Raw genomic sequence first — 16,375 nt, 5'->3', positions numbered from 1 at the left:
CGGTGAGCAGGAGGCGGCAGGCCTCAGGCACGAGAGGGGCTCGACCCGCTGTTGCTGGACTGGGAGATGAGATGAAGGGGCCTCCAGCCGAGACCCGGAGCCACCTCTAGAAGCCCAGAAGGCATCTGGCCAGCCGGGAAGTGGACGTCAGGCTTGTACACTTGTGAGACGACCGTGCCAGCGACCCGCATGAGCGAGGAAATGGATTCTCCTGTGGAGCTCCCACAGAGCCGGCCGCCCTGGTGAGTCCCATGTCAAACTGTGGGCCTACAGCTGATAAAATCGTGTTATTTTAAGCCTCTGAGTGTGCAATGATTTGTTATAGTAATGATAGAAAAACAGTGAACATATGAAAGCAAAGTAAAAAATAGGCACAAAATTTAAACAGGCACATCACCAAAGATTTATGGGTGACAGGTACACACTGTTAGTCATTAGGGACGTGCAGATGAGAACCGCAGTGAGACCCACACTTACTGGAGTGGCTGGAATTGGAGAGGCCGGCACGGTGTGCTGAGGGGGGGCCCCCGCGGTCCTCACAGCTGGTCGGACACGGGCGCGGTTTTGTGAAACACGCCCTGCCACCTCCTGCCTCCCAACCCCCACCACACGACCTGACACACACCCCTTGGTACTTGTACAAGAGAAATGAAAACACACCCAAAGGCTTGTCTGTGCTGCTCCTCACACTTTATTCATAATAGACAGAAATACAAAACAATCCTGATGTCCATTAAAAGTCAATAAACAAATCGTGGCATATCTGTACAGTGGGAAACAATTTGGCAACAAAAAGGACAAGGTGTTGGCACACATGGGTGAATCTCAAACTGTTGGGTAGTATTAGACATTACCTGCTGAATGATTCCATTCACATAAAATTCTAGAAAACGTGATACTGGACAGGAGGTGATGGCATGGGAGGTGATGTGGGACCGGAGGCAATGTGGGGACATAAGGTGAAGGGGGATGAGCAGAAGGGAGGTGATGTGGGGATGGGAGGTGACAGGAGGGAGGCAGTGCAGCGATGTGCCACCATGAGGGTATAGCCACCTTGGGGACATTCTCCCTGCCCTGAATCCACAAGGACCAGCAGAAGCCTGAATGCAAAGACCCTTTTATTAGAAACATTTGCACTTAATGGTTAAGGGTTCCCCCAGGTCTTGAGAATTCTCCAGAGCTCCCCAAGCCCACTCTCGACAGACGGGTGGACAGCCGTGCTGCTGGCGGGGGCAGATGCCCAGGAAGCAGTCAGGTGTGGCCTTGGCAAGTACAGCATCCAATCCCCAGCACCACCACCTCTGCCGTCACTGACAGGCAGCTGCTGGCGGCTGACGTCACGCATTCCAGTGACAGCTGCTGGTGGCAGGCTTCCAGCGTGACATTGCAGACACAGGGTGGCCCCCCAGGACCTCAGAGTCCAGGAGGGAGGTCGGTGCCCGGCAATGTGGGCTAAGTGCTCCCGACCCCGAGACCCACCCACCTGGATGAGCGCGCACAGGTGCTGGGCCTCTGGGAGGGGCCTCCTGGGCAGCATCAGCACACCAGTCAGGACCAGCTGATGAGAAACTGCTGCCCCATCATCAGCCAGACAGGGATGCCCAGGGCCTGGGGGGCAGAGGGGAAAACCTGACCACCCAACAACTGTCACAGAGGCAAGACCCTAAGGGTTTGGCATTCTGCAGAGGGGACATGAGGTGGGGGAGGGCAGGCCTTGCACTGGCAGCCTTACTTGGCTTTGGAAGCAAGCTGCTGTTTAAACACAGCCCACCACCACCATAAACAGACACAGGCAGAGGGCAGACACAACCGCTGGGGGCCAGTCCTCCCCACTCCCCCAGGCACCACCCCGCGTAAGGCCCAGCTCAGCACCGGGTCTTTGGCACCACCCCTCACCCTCACCAGCCCTCTGGCCCTGGCTGTGGGCTCCTTGCCTCTGTGTCAGGGCTGTAGGTGAAGTTGGAGACAGGAATGCCATTGGACAGGACCTGCTGGGGGGCTGGGACCACCCCCAGGACGGTCACCTTGCTCAGCTGCAGGCTGGCCCCCTCACTGCTCATGTGCACCAGCTCATTCACAATGGTGTTCTGGCCCGAGCAGAGGGAGACAGACAGACAGAACCGGAGGTGTCAGCACATGGCTCAGGGCAGGAAGCCCCTCCGGAAAAGGGCAGGTGGGCACCACGCCCCTGGGCAAACCCTTAGGGTGCCAGCCCGCCTGGCAGGGGGCACGGGGCTCTGGCTAGGCAGGAAGGCCCCCAGGCTCTGCTCTTCACTTGGGTTGACCCAGGACAGGTGGCCCCACTGGCCTTCCACCACCCTGGACTGGTCCCAGGACTCACGTTCTGGGCCCGGAAGATGACGTGCGTGTAGGCCCCACGCTCCAGCACCCCCAGGCTCTCCCCGTCATCCCAGAACAGCTCCCCTTGGGCCTCCCCACTCGCGGGCAGGGCCACAACCAGGGCCATGGGCTGCTTGCGGGATTCTGTGGTTGTGAGGCCGGGGCCCTGCAAAGCGGGGGCCCACGTCAGCCTGGCTGAGGCCTCCAGACTTAGGGCAGGACGAACACTAGGCTGGGACAGGGCTGTGCTGCCCGCATGGGGCTGCGTGCCCACGGGGACTGCCCTGGCCTGGCAGACACCTGAGGGACACGCTAGGTCCACAGATGTGTACAGGTGGACTGACTTTTCTGAAAAGGGCCACAAGGCAGGCCTCCCACCGCAGGGCCCAGCCACAGGTCACGGCAGGATGTATTCTGAGTGGCCCTCCCTGTTCGGTTCTTCCTCAGCCCTCAGACACCATCATAGCTGCCTGGGGTTCTGGGGGGGGCCCCCAATTGCACAGAGGCCATGTGGGGTCTGGCAGCCCCCGAGCTGCACAAGAGGCTCAGTCGCCCAGCCCAGGTACCTGCAGGGGGATGATGTGGCCAGCCCGGAGGTGGAGGTTGATGGTGTCCAGTGGGGCTGGCAGTGTCACCCACTGCCCCTTGCTGTGGATGGCAGGCGTGAGGGGTACAGGAGGTGGGGGCGGGAGGCTGCCATGAGCCTCTACTGGCACCTGGAGGAAGATGTCCCATCACACGGTGTCCTGGGATGTGCCAGGGCCAAGCTGTCATCATGAGCCAAGGACCCAGGGGGCCCAGCAGACCAGCCGGTGTGACCTCAGGGGCGGAGACCTGGCTGCGTGGTGGGGAAGCCTTGACCCAGGGCTTGGGTGGGGCAGGACACGGAGGGAGGATGGTTCTGGCTCAGCTCTGCAGCAGCGAGGCTATGGACCCCAGCATGCTGGCCACTCAGGCCTCAGTTTCCTCATGTGGAAGATGCGTTACTGCCAGGATGGCAGGGGAGATGCATGCGGAGTGCCAGGCGAGGAGGGCCCACGTGTGCTTGGACCTCGACAACCAAGTGTCCTTCCTCCGGCCCAGCCCACAGCCAGCTCAGGAGGGCGGGCCACTGTGCAGTCCCCATCCTCTCGCTCTCAGGGTCTGGGACTCACCGTCTGCAGGTCGAACCATGTGCCGGCGGGGAAGTAGCCAGTCACTTCCACCTTCCCTGCCTCCAGCACCGGGGTGATGAGCAGGGCCTCCCCCCACAGGAGCTGGCGGTCCACAGTCCAGGTGCGGCGGTCCTCGGGGAACCTTCACACACAAGCACAGCGCGTGCTGACCTTTGCAGTCAGCGTGCCCGAGGGTCCCCAAGAGGCTCAGAAAGGAGCCGAGCTCCTGGGTGAGCGGTGGCGGCAGGAGTGGGACTGGGCGTCCAGGCCCGGGCCAGGTGTCAGCTGGGCTCCTAGCTACTTATCTACTGTTCTTAGTGTCGGTCTCACCAGCAGGCCTGAGGTGTTAAATATTCCGGAGAACAACTATTTGTCACCTTATGACAGTGTCTTTTCCAGCTCGTTCACCTCTACAGGGCACTTCTAATACTGTTTTGCCTATGTTCAGGATATTTTTTTTCCCTAAATTAAATCTCCTCTTTGCTTTGTGCTTTTGATGCTTAGAAAAGCTCACCTGCTGGAACACTGAGGAACATCCCCTTGTTTTCCGGTGGGATCGCTAGGCTTTCATGGTGTGAGGGGAGCATGCACGGATTTTTGCAGGTTGCTAACTGATCACCTTCTTGAGAATCCTCCTCTAACCCACTGATTCAAGATGCCGTTACGTCACGAGGGACCTTAGTGTACTGTCCTACTGGGGGAATCTATGGGTTTCTTTTGAAGGCCTTTCCCTTGAGATTGATCACAGAGCAGTCACAATAGGTTTATAACTTGCTTTGCCATCTGCCAGCCTGGTCCCCCCATGTTCTTCATCCTGGGTTTTTCTGAACTTCCAATACCCGAGCCCTGAGCTGGAACCTAACTGGGCTTCAGGAGGCACCTGGTAGGGAGGGCCCAGGTTTTGGCCCCGTCTCACCTGCAGCCTGCTCCCTCGCTCAGTTCCCAGGGAACCCCTGCACAGGTGGGGCCACCCTGGTGTCACTGAGCATGCAGTCCACCCGTAGGACATTGCTCCCTGACCCATGGCACTCACTCCAGGAAGAGGGGCCGGGCCACGGTCTCGCCCCTGACGTGGGCCCCATGGAACAGCGTGTAGAGATGGGGCAGCAGTGCGTAGCGCAGGGCGAAGGCCTTCCTCATGGCCTGCTGCGCTGTCTCGCTGAACCTGTATGGCTCCTGAGGCTGCGGTGAAAGGCAGAGGAAGCCCCTGGCACAGAAACCGTCGGAACCAGGGTTCCCAGGGCAGAACCTGCTCCACCCTGCTGCCCTACCAGGCTGCCTCGGTCATTGTGGTTCCGCATGAAGGGGTAGAAGGCCCCCAGCTGGGTCCAGCGCACACACAGCTCCTCCGATGTGTTGCCCAGGAAACCGCAGATGTCAGCCCCAACTAGGGGCACCCCCAGCAGGTTGAACAGCAGGATTTCTGGAAGGAGAGACTCAAACTGGGCCTCAGGCTGTCAGAGAAGGACCAGTTCGGGACCAAGGAGCCCAAGAGACACGTCTATCAAGCTGGCCCAAGGCGAGGGTCCCTCCTAACGGCCCTCCCACCTGCCCCAACGGTGCAGGCCTTTGCACCTGCCATGCACGGTCAGCAGGACAATCCACACCTGGGGGCTGCTTCCTAACACTAGCCCATTAGGGTTGAACTGTGTCTCAATCCCTGCATCTGCCAGTGTGAACCCATCTGGAAATAGGGTCTTTGCAGAGTCGGTCAGGTTGGGTGGGTCCTAGTCCAGTATGACTGGAGACCTAATGGGAGGGAGATGCTGAGGAGCGATGGGGACTGAGAAGGCCACCAGATGACAGGCAGAGATGGTGTGAGGGCCCCACCCGCCCAGCAGTGCCTCAGCCGGCCGGCAGCCCCCAGAAGCCGGAGGGAACAGGAAGGGTTCTTCCCGGGCTCAGGCAGCACAGCCCTGCCACCAGGGCCCCAAGTCCCTGGGGCTGAGAGAGAATGAGTTTGGTAGTTTTAGGCATCCAGTGGCAGCAGGCTACTGGGGTCAGAGTCCCCTGAGCTGCCGAGAGGTCAGACAGGTTCCCGGCCATCTCGGTCCAGCACTAGCCCCCCACTGCTGGGCAGGACAGGAGGATGCACTGGGCCGACCCCTCTGCCCCGGGTCTCCTCAGGAGCCGGGACCCTGGCATGGGAGCCAAGGGGCAAGACGGGGCCAGCCGGGGGCTGTGGGGAACTCTAGTCTGGGTGGTAGCAGATCCTGGGAGCCGCACGGCCTCCGCCAGGTAGTCGGCTCACCCAGAACCACGACCCAAGAACTGGGGCCATGCCAAGGACCCTGCTCTCGAGGTGCCTGCCTGCCGTGCCTGCTGCAGGATGAAAACCGGAGCGGCTTCCTGGAGGAGGAAGGGCCTGCTCTCCCGAAGCTTGGCTTGCTGGATGTCCCTGCAGTTGAGGGTCGCAAATGCATCCCACACAGAAGTGGGCCCACAACCATCAAAGCACTTCCAGGCTGGGGGTTTGCTGAAGGCTGCCCATGCGGTGACTCTGGGGCCACCCCAACCCCCTCCCCAGGACTCCTGAGCCCCCACTCCTGGGCCGAGCATGGTGGCATCTGAGCTCCAAGAACCCAAGTAACACTCCCCGTTGCACTGCAGAGCCCGGTGCAGACTCCAGAGTGGGTTAGATGCCCTGCAGGCCGAGCTCAGGTGCGGTTTCCTGCAGCTCAGGATGTGGGCACCAGAAGGGACAGAATCTGATGGCTTTGCAGGTGGCAGCTGGGGCGAAGCAGAGATGGGCTCACTCGGGAGAGGGCTGCCCCAAGTGAGCTGGCCATGCTGGTGCGTGGGTGCACGGGGGTGGCAGGCTCCACGTCACTACAGCAGCATCTCTGAGCCGAGCTGAGCCCAGCACCCAGCTCTGGGCAAACCTCCCCTGAGCAGTTCCCCCCAACAGGTGCTCTCACCGGGCACGGAGTACGAGAGCTGCTCCCAGCTGCTCCACACATCCCCTGTCCAGTGGCCGGCATATCGGCCGTGGCCGGAGAAGGTTGAGCGGGAGATGACGAAGGGGCGGGTGCCCCGAACCTTCACCAGGGCCCTGGGTAGAGCAGGGAGACAGGTGCTGTGTGGGGCAGGGTCCCCCAGGAATGCCACCACTGCCTGCCAGTGCTGCCGGCGCCTTGCAGGGCCCAAGTGCCTGGTCATGTGGCAGGGAGGCAGAGCTGGGGGCAAGCAGCCGTACGCTGGGCACTCGGCTGTGCCTGGGCCACCTGCCCACCCCGGAAAACGAGCCTGTGGCAGGGAGGACGGGTGTGCGCCAGGCTCACAGATCAGGGGCCCTGGCCAGCCCAGCCCTGGGGGCCCTCACCTGTGGGAAGCAGAGGCTTCGCTCAGGCCGTACAGGTTGTGCAGGTTGTAGTGAGTGGACAGGAACTGGTGGCTGGAGGCACAGATGGTGGCTGCCTGGAGGGTCCCGCCGACCACCCCTGGAAGACAGGGAGGCTGTTTCCATAGCGCCTCCACCTGGAAGGCTGGCCCCCCACATCCCAGGAGTCCTTCTCAGGGTGGGGACTCCCCGTCTCAGCCCAGGAGGCACACCCTGAAGCTGCCCCGGGGGTACAGAGGACCGGTGCTGGGGGCGGGGGTGGGGAAATGCCTCGACACAGGGGACTGAGGCAGGGGGAGGCTGCACGTCGGCCTGCAAGGCTGGACCAGCTGGCCAGGGGGTGGGGGGTGCCTGGACGTAGGTTCTACCTTTGCTTTATGGGTTCTAGAGATTGGAGTGTTCTACGGTGAGCATTTCTTCCATTACAATAAAAAAGGTCTGTGTCTACCCCCCTGCTCTGAGAGTCCGCTGGCGCTCACTGCCCTCCCCAGTGGGCCGCCAAGCTCCCCTGCTCGGCGCACCGCAGAACTTGGGTGGGTCCCTGGACAGACTACTTTTCCAAGGACAGGACCAGGGGATGCTGAAGGCTGGCCTCTGCAGACCCCAGACCATACACGCAGCTGCTCCTGACCCATTTCAAGCGCTTCCCTGTCCGTTTGCCTAAGCCTGAAATGCCCTCCCTCTGAAGGGCTGTGCGCGGCGCCACGTGCCCTGGTCTCACTCTCCGCTGGCGTCTCTCTCGCCTAAACCTTACTCTTGGGGTTCCCCCACTTTCCCAGGCCGGCTGTGCCCATCGGCTCCTCGGAAGGGACAGCTTCGAGTCTTCCAACACAGGGGACAAGTCCCTGATCTGAGTGGTGGGGCTGAGGGGGGAGCTCACCTGGCACATAGGGTGGGTTCTCCAGGTCACTATCGGGGCAGCCGTCCACAGAGCCCCTGACAAAGTTGGATGGCTCATTCATGTCCTGCAAGGAGGCCCCGGCAATGGGCACCCTGCCTCGTGTAGGGGGAGGGGCCGGTCCCCAAGGCCACGGGAACTCACAATCCACATGCCGTCGAAGGGCACCTGGGCGTGGAACTCGGCCACCATGTCCTGCCACCACTCAAGGGCTTCAGGGTTGGTGAAGTCAGGGAAGGCAGTGGGTCCAGGCCATACCTGGATGAGAGGCCACAGGGGAGCCCAGGCCCCCAGAGATGGCATGGAGGCCCCCCCAGAGCTGCAGGCTCGCTCCCGTACCAGGGGCGGGTGGGCTGCTGTGGTGAGGAGCATCGGTGAGGGACCCTGGGGTGGATTCTTCTGAGGCCCCACTCTCAAAGGCTCTGGAATGAAGTTGCACATCCCCGCTCCTGGGAGCCTGTCCCAGCCTCCCCTCGGCCTGGCCCCTTCCTCTGGGCATCCCGAGGTTGGGACTCTGCCAGTCGCCCCTGGGAAGGCTTCAGGACTGTCCGGAAGCCCCCCAGGGGCCTCACCGAGGGTCTGCAGAGTTTGTGCCTGGGCTGGGCCCCTGCCCGTGAAGTCAGGAGGCCCCACGGAAGGCCTGGAGATGGTCTTCCTTGTCCGGGGCCACTGTCAGCCCCAAGCTGTGACCACCACCCTTTCTGTTCTTCTGGATGTGAAGAACCCACAGGGATTTCTGAAACCCACCCTATTCCTGAGCAGCTTCCTGCCCCACTGACTGGGGACCCCTGCTTTCTCACCCCTTGCCCCCAGAACACTGCCCTACCTTCCCAATCAGCGGCTGCCCGGTGTCGTTGGTGATGAAAACCCCCCTCCGCAGACCCTCATCGTAGGGTCTGTAGCTGCCGGCAGGGCCAGAGCTGCTGATGGCAGGATCCTGTGGGAGAAAGAAACTGGTCAGGAGAAGGAAATGCCCCAAAGCCACTCGCCCGTTGCTGGGGAAACGGGAAGACGCTCTCCACACAAGGGACCAAGGCAGGAGAGAGCTGCACGTTGGCCTGCGAGGCTGGACCAGCTGGCAAGGGGGGCGGGGTGCCTGGATGTGGGTTCTACCTTTGCTTTGTGAGTTCTAGAAACTGGAGAGTGTTCTACGGTGAGCATTTCTTTCATTCAGTGAAAAAGGTCTGTGTCTGTGCCCACCCTGCTCTGAGTGACCACTGGCGCTCACTGCCCTCGGAGGGCCCTGGGCGATGGGAATGGCCAGTATCAGCGCCATTCCAAACCTCTCAGCAAAGTTCCTCTGCCGAGGGGCGTCCCTGGTGGCAACCCTTCAGCTCAGTCCTCCCGGCCGCCGCCTCCTCCTCCTGCCCCAGCCTTCTGCCCGCGGGGACTGGCCCAGAGAGAGTGTGTCTTGTGCTGGCCACTCAGAGTCCTGTCTTTCCCATGAGACAGTGGACCTGCGGGAGGCAGGGCCAGGACGGACACGCAGCCACCGCCGTTCTCCCTGCCCCTGCACGCAGGTCCACCCAGCCCCCTGGCACTGCGTGACGGCAGCTGACTGCCTCCTTGCTTTAACCTATAACCTGAACAATCCTGGGCCCCACACAGAGGTTCCAGGGGACATCACTGCACGGCAGGAGCCAGGTCAGTGGATCTGACACTGCCTCCCTATCAAAAGCCCTCAGGAAATGTCCTCCGTGACGACGTAGGGATGGAGGCCACCGGGAGAGGGGCTGCAGGCTCTGGCGGCACAGGAGGGGGAGGCACTCACCACGATCATCACGTACCGCCGGCCGCCCTGGTGGAGCTCCTGCACCATGGCCGGGAAGTCTCCAAAGCCATCCTTATTGAAGGTGAAGTCCCTCCTGGCGTCCATGTAGTCCAGGTCATTCCACTGGACGTCCTGCCACAGCACAGGTACGCTGCAGGTGGCTGGGGGCCGCCCCCGCCCTGCCCTGGCGGCCTGCCCGCCCCACCTGCTGGGCCCGACCTTCCCCTGCACTCACCAGGGGGAAGTGGGCCCTGGTCATGTTCTCCATGACCTGGCGGGTGATGGCCGTGGAGGGGTAGCCCCAGCGGCACAGGTGGAAGCCCAGGCCCCAGTACGGCGGCATGAACGGGGAGCCTGCGAGCCAAGCGCTCTGTGAGTTGGGGGCAAGGGGCAGGGGTGGGCGGGGCCGGGAGCAGGCCTACCCATGACGTCCAGGTACTGCTGCACCACGCTCTTGGGCTCCGGGCCCAGGAAGACGTACACGTCCAGGATCCCGCCTATTGACCTCCAGCTGAGGGCCGGGCTCGGCTGCAGGACCACGTCTGGGGGAAGCAGTCCTGGGCTCAGGCACAAATACCCACCCCCACCTCCAGGCCCTTGGCACCTCATGACGGGCCAAGCCATCCCTGGAGAGGGGGTCTTCCACAGGGAGCCTGGGAGCAGCCTGCTCGGGGGCCTGGGGACAGTTATGCTGAGCACTACTGAGGAAGCTGGAGGGCACAGAGATGCTGAGCAGCTGGGCCCCGGGACTCCCATCTGGCCTCTGCCTGCCTTCAGAGCAGGAGCCCCAGAGCCCACTTTAGGGGCATCGAAGGGCACGGCTGTCAGAGGCCACAACCCCCTGGTCTCATTTCTTGGAAAAGCAAACAAGGCCCAATCCCTGCCCACCGTCCTGTCCTCTGCTCCTGGCTGCCAGGCATAATGGGAGGCATAACCAGAGAGCAGTCGTCCCCTCCATGGAGGAGGCAGACACGGCCGCCCCCAGGGAAGGCCCTGGCCTGGGGCTCAGAAGCCGAACTGGCTGGAGGCAGCCAGCTGCTCGCTTACCCATGGCATTGCTGTTCAGCAGGAGGACGCCGTGAGCCGACCCACCGTCCTCCAGTGCCAGGTAGAAGGGGTGGGATCCATACAGGTTCACGTCAGGCTGGGGCATGGGGGACATGGCACTTAGCTCCTCACCACGTTGCTCCTCAGGTCCCAGGGCCGCCCAGGCTGCCCATTACCATGGGGGCGATGTCCCGGTTCCAGAGTGTGACCTTGGTCCAGTTGGTGCTGAGCATCAGGGGGCTGAGGTGCTCGGCGAGGCCCATGATGTGCTGTGTCGGCAGGGACGTGGACAGCTGCAGAAACTGGTCAGCGAAGAACAGGGGGGCCACTGTCGTGTTCAGCCTGCCAGGAAGAGACCAGGCAGCCTTGAATCCTCAGTGGCCAGTGGAACCTGAGATGAACCTCCCAGGGAGTCCCTGGGCTCAGGCTGCTGCAGTCTGGCCAGCTCTGGGACATGCTGACCTCAGGACAGGTCAGGCAGTGGGGCCCAGCAACCCTGGGGTGCCTGGCAGGGGCGTGGGGAGCACCCAGGACATGTCCAGGGAAGGGGAGCTACCTGGCCGAGCGCTCATTACCCCAGGTGGGCCTCCAGAGGTGGCCACCCTGTGAGCCCTGGCCACAGGTGGGTCATGCCATGGAGAAGCCCCAGTAGCAGAGGTGAAGCACCCTACAAACACCAGCTGAAGACCTTCCAGGCCTAGGAGCTGTGGCCCAAGCCCCTCCAGCAAGGGCTGCACTGCTCTAGACCCCGGCCCAGGCCCAGCTAAGCATCATGGCACTGTCCAGCCAGGCATGCCAGGGTCCCTCGAGGTCACATGGGTCAAGAGCAAGGCAAAAACCATGGACAGGACCCTCTCCACACACAATGAATAATGATGCTAATTTCACAGAATCCCGGCCCAGATAAGACCCCACTTATCCGTGTGTGATGTTTCCAAGACCGAATCTCTTGAAATCCTTTAAAAGACTTCTCTAAGATCTCTGCTCAAAGGTCAGCTTCTCAGAGAGGCTTTTCCTGGCCCTCTGTGTCTGCATAGCCCGTTTCTAGAACTTTCTTAGCATTATTATTCCTGACACTGTACTTGTATGGATTTGCTCACTGCCTCTCCTCCTGGGTCAGCCCTGGGAGCAGGCTGATAATGCACAGCTGAAAAATGAATGGGCCAGAAAGGGATTTCAGAAGGGGAGCCCTCTTGAGATGAAGGCCAGCCCAAGGGACCTCATTCAGTGACAGACAGGGGCCCTGTGGGCCCGGAGCACGTGTTTACACGGGGCCGTGTGGGTGAAGTGCAAAGTGCGTACGAGGGAAAGTGTGCTTTCATGACCCAGCATCAGGGCAGAGCAGCTGACCCTCGAGGGGGCAGGCCCTGCTCCATCCGATGGCTGGGAGGCCGCACGCTGGCCCACAGGTCTGTCCCCTGGAGGAGGGGATGCGCTGGACACTCGAGTCACAGCCAGGACATCTGAGTCTAAAGTGGATTCCAGGATGCCTCGGGGCATCCAATGCCTGGAGGGGAGGCGAGGGTGATACTTCCCTTGGGGCAAGAGTGTGACCTACAGAGAACCGGCCGAGTGACCTCCCTGTCGCGGGCAGATGGCAGCAGGGACAATGATTCAAACCACAGATCCCGTGGGGGACATGGGCCCTGGAGGGACACGGAGCAGAGAATGGCCAGCAGCAGCACAGCCTCAGGATGCTGGGGCCCTGGCTGTCACTTGCCAGCAAGCCACCCGCGCCTCTGTGCCTCAGTTTCCCCATCGGTGAAGTGGGGACAATAAGAGCACCAGTAAGAATCATTATGGGGATCAGCCACGTTAGTAATTGCAGTGTAATAAGCCATCTGCAGCATTTGATAAGTGAATAGAAGTACAGCGGGCCACAATGTGCCACCCAGTGGGGGTGGGGCTGTGTCGGCCTGGAGCTGGCCTTGGCCAGGGCAGTGCTGACTCTCTGTAGGGGGGTTGTGGGGTGTTGGGCAGCAACCCTGGGCTCCTCTCCGAGATTGCCAGGAACACACCACCCCAGTGGTGGCGACCAACAGTGTCTCCAGCCACAGCCAGTGTCCCCTGGGGGAAGGCCTCCGGCTGGGCTTCCTGGGCTGGACATAGAGGAGGGGCTCTGGGAGACCCAGGCAGGGGACGGGGGCAGATCTGGAGGGCTCCCGGCAGAGGCGACAGGGAGCACCGGGGCCTGGGCAGGCCAGCAGCAGAGAGGAGGCTGGAGGGGCAGTGTGGTCAGGGACAATGGGGTCAAAATGATTTGTCCGGCACTCACAGCACCCGTCCGCCCAGCTTCCGGCGCACGACCACCCCGAAGGGTTCCTTGGAGAACTCCACACTGTAGAGTGGGGGCGGTGCCTGGCTGCGGACATGCGGGGTCGCCAAGGGCACTTCGTAGCGCTTGTTGACAGGGTCTTTGATCTAGAGATGAGAGACGGTGGCGTCATGCCATCAGTGGCCCTCAGCCGTCCCTTCCCACCTCTTCCTCCCCATCAGGGCCATGGTTCTGTTCAGCCCCAGCGAGGGGCAAGTGTGGGCAGTTGGGTCAGCCTTCCAGAGCCCGTTTCCTCACGTACAGAGCCAAGAAAGCCGCACTGCTGTGCTTTGCCAGGAATAATACAGAACACCCAGTAAATCTGAATTTCAGATGACAAATACTTTTTAGTATGTCTCAGATGCTGCATGGGACATACACTAAAAAAATGAACTTTTCCTTGGTTGTCTGGAATTCAAATGTATTAGGCATCCTGTATTTCTATTTGCTGAATCTGGCAATGTAGCTCTGCCTGGCATGTGGTCACGGGGGAATGGGAGGCATAACCAGGGTGTCCGGCTCCAGGCTGGCACACAGGAGCGACTCAGTGAAGGGTGGGAATTATGAACCACCATGAAAGTAACATGGCCACAGTGCATCATGCACCTTGGCCCTCTCAGCTTTGCATCCCTGCTAATTCCATCCACAAGTTTTTCCTGGGCACCTGCTATGTGCCAGGCACTGTTCCGGGCTAGGACACAGCAGGAGATATGTCAGACCCAGGCCGGCTCGCAGGAGCCTGGCATGGCCCGCCCACCGTGAAGTGCAGTCGGCTCTCGGTCTCCACCAGCACGTCCAGCCGCAGGGTCAGGATGTCCTTGGGGAAGAAGGTGGGAGTGGCTCGGGTCAGGGTTGCCGTGTAGCCTGTGTCTGTGGTGGTCAGGTTCTCCAGCCTGTAACTCGGGTAGCTGGGTGGGTAGAAGCACCAGGGCTGCCCCATCCGGGAACCCTGAGGCCACTGCCTGGCAGGCACATAGCAGCAGCCCCGGGCTTCACACTGCTCCCGGGTGATGGCCTTGTCTGGGGCACAGTCGAAGCGGCTGCCCGGGGACACATCACAGTGTGTGGGTGCTGCTGTGGGATTGCCACGGTGCCCTGGGGTGGGCCGGAGTCCTGGGCTGCCGGATCCCTGCTGGCGAGCTCGGTGAATCCCCTCGGGTTCTGGGGAGAAACGGTGCAGCTCCCGGGGAACCACCGAGATAGTGTGCAGCAGGACATGCCCCAGGAGGGCAGCAGTGACCAAGGAGAGGAGGGCGCAGACCCCGAGCAGGGGGCGGGAGCAGGGCAGCCATCTCACGTCCATGGCCGGTGGCACCTGCAGGTCCTGGCGGCCTGCTGAGAGAAGAACCAGGCTCAAGGGAAGGATGGAGGGAGCGGCTGGGACTTGCAAAGCAGCTTCCAGACATGGGCTTGTGACAAGTGGGCCCAGCAGTGCCCAGGGCTGAGGTGGGGTCGATGAGGAAGCAGAGCAGACGGGGATGGACGCAGTCCCCGTACTTGTCAGACAGACATGAGGGATGGAGGAAAAAGCGCAAGGAGAGAAAAGCCCCAAATCAGAGGCTGCAGAGTACCGTGCACCATGACGTCTTCCGAAATATTATGGATGAATGCAGTTAGAGTACCTATGAAAATGATTTAAGGACACAAAGGCCAGTGTGGTAGGCTGACGAGTGGACAGGAGGTCACAGCAGCAGAGTAAGCCCCAGTTCTGTAAAACCAGGCAGGGCTGTTCAGTTTTGACCATTGGGGTGGACTGGGAGTGCGTGCTCCTCCTCTGAGCGGCAGACAGTGTGGGCTCGATGCAAAGGCCTGTATTAGGGGAGCCCTTTCATCTGTTTGAGAGAACACAGGGAGGTTGCCAGGGAAGGCTGGCCCATGGAGGTGGTAGGGTCCAGGAGTCCCTGCAGGCTAGGGGAGGTCTGGCAAGGCCACAGGGCTCAGGGGGTCATCCTTGGCCGTCAGAGGGTCAGGGCCTCCCGGAAGCGGCCTGCCCTAGTGTCACAGGCTGGGAGCAGATGCCCCCATGGGTGTCAGGGCACAGTGGCTGAGCCCTCTGTCAAGGAAGCTCCCTGTGGAGGGAGGTCTTAGACACACGCAAATACTGGGAAAAAGCCACACAGCCGGTGGGAGTGGGCCTGGGTGCAGGGGAGCCGGGGCCATCACAGACACACACAGCCCACCTGGAACATTCTGGCCCCGGGGGTCACTGGTAAATTAGGTGCAAAAGCCAACTTTTTATTCACAACACTGCTGACCTCAAATGTGTGGGATTTTTTCTCACAGTAACTGACTGGACACCAGCTGGGTGTCCAGCAGTTCAAATCAACGCTGACATGAGCTTCCGGGACCCCACAGGTTAAGTAAGGCTCAGCCCCACATGACAACTCAAACTTCAGAAGCCGGTCGCCAAGTCCCAGGTTGTCACCAACAACTGTGACCAATCGGCTCATATCGGAGGATTTGCCCCCCCGCCTCCCAGATTAAATAATTGGCTACAACTCACAGAACCAAGCCAGAGGGCAGGGTACCTGGCCGGCATGATGCCTCCTTCCACCGCAATGTTCCCCAGCGGGGGCCTCTCCAAACCCCAACTGGTTTAGGGCAGGATGGACTGAATCTCTGGCCACTGGTGATTACCGGGTCCAGCCTCTGCGCTCCCCAGCGCCCACCCCGAAGCTCTCTAGAGGCCCCTGCCACAAGTCGGCCAGGTGTAGCCTATAAAGGCCATCCTCACCCCCAGTCCAGGGCTTTTAGCAGCTGTGTGCAGGACTGGGGCAGAGGTTTTCATAGCGGGATGCGTCCCAGCCCCACCTGACCCTGGCAGACACAGGACACCTAGTGATCGGAGGACTTGGGCCTCCTGCGCAGAGCTCAGAGGGCGCGGGGGTGGTTGGGGCTGGGGGGCCGCACCACCCCTGCTGCGGACTCCGCTTCTCGGACAAGGAGGGAAGAGAGCCTAGAACCGGGGGCCCGCACGGCAGGGCTGGGCAGTTAGCGAGCAAATGGGGAAGAGCTGAAGGTCAGGCGGCCCAGCGGTCTGCTGACCAGAGAGCCTGTCGCGCCCAGTGGGAACAGCGCAGCTCCCCGCCGGGAACCCGGCGTCGTTAGCCTCCGGTGCCTCAGTTTCCCCCGTGTGAAGCACAGCCTTCCCCAACCACACCGGGGGCGGCCACCGAGAGCCGTGGGCGCCCCTGGTCCCCGTCGGGCTGTCCCCGCGCGCGGACCCTGACCGCTGACCGCCGGTCCACCCATCGATCCATCCACCTCGGGCGTCACGGCTGCCCCGACCCGACCAGCCTTGCCGTAGGGGCTGCGCTGAGGGCACCGCGGACCCGGCCCTCCCGGCGCTCACCTCCGCGCACGCGCGCACGGCCGCAGCGCAGACCCCGGCGGCGGCCACGTGACAGGCAGCCCGCGCAGGCGCTCTGGGCGGGGCGCGCGCCCCCTGGTGGCGCCGCGGCGAGGAGCTGCCGGGGAGAGAGGCGCGGCCTGCGCTTGCCCCACGCCGTTT

General features: G+C 61.7%; 1 protein-coding gene across 4 annotated transcripts; it reads right to left on the bottom strand.

Moving 5' to 3' along the window:
* Nucleotides 1-1,099: 1,099 nt before the first annotated feature.
* On the bottom strand, nt 1,100-16,322 carry GAA (alpha glucosidase). Of its 4 annotated transcripts, none has more exons than XM_036997399.2 (20): nt 16,217-16,322; nt 13,622-14,199; nt 12,826-12,971; nt 10,727-10,892; nt 10,551-10,647; nt 9,926-10,045; nt 9,739-9,857; nt 9,504-9,635; nt 8,559-8,669; nt 7,877-7,990; nt 7,715-7,799; nt 6,817-6,934; nt 6,413-6,546; nt 4,766-4,917; nt 4,528-4,676; nt 3,495-3,636; nt 2,907-3,056; nt 2,342-2,506; nt 1,935-2,087; nt 1,100-1,608 (listed from the first exon to the last, which is right to left on the bottom strand). In XM_036997399.2, the coding sequence occupies exons 2-20, from the start codon at nt 14,165-14,167 to the stop codon at nt 1,549-1,551; spliced, it is 2,859 nt and encodes a 952-aa protein (XP_036853294.2). In that variant the 5' UTR covers nt 14,168-14,199; nt 16,217-16,322; the 3' UTR covers nt 1,100-1,548. The 4 variants fall into 4 exon arrangements, with proteins under 4 accessions (XP_036853294.2, XP_036853295.2, XP_036853293.2 ...); XM_036997400.2 differs by having other exon boundaries at nt 13,622-14,196; nt 16,217-16,289; XM_036997398.2 differs by lacking the exon at nt 16,217-16,322 and adding an exon at nt 16,095-16,203 and having other exon boundaries at nt 13,622-14,196.
* Between the last annotated feature and the right edge of the window lie 53 nt (nt 16,323-16,375).

Source organism: Manis javanica, chromosome 4 (genome assembly GCF_040802235.1).
Source record: "Manis javanica isolate MJ-LG chromosome 4, MJ_LKY, whole genome shotgun sequence".
Lineage (NCBI taxonomy): Eukaryota > Metazoa > Chordata > Mammalia > Pholidota > Manidae > Manis > Manis javanica.
This window is presented reverse-complemented; position numbering and strand designations above follow the sequence as displayed.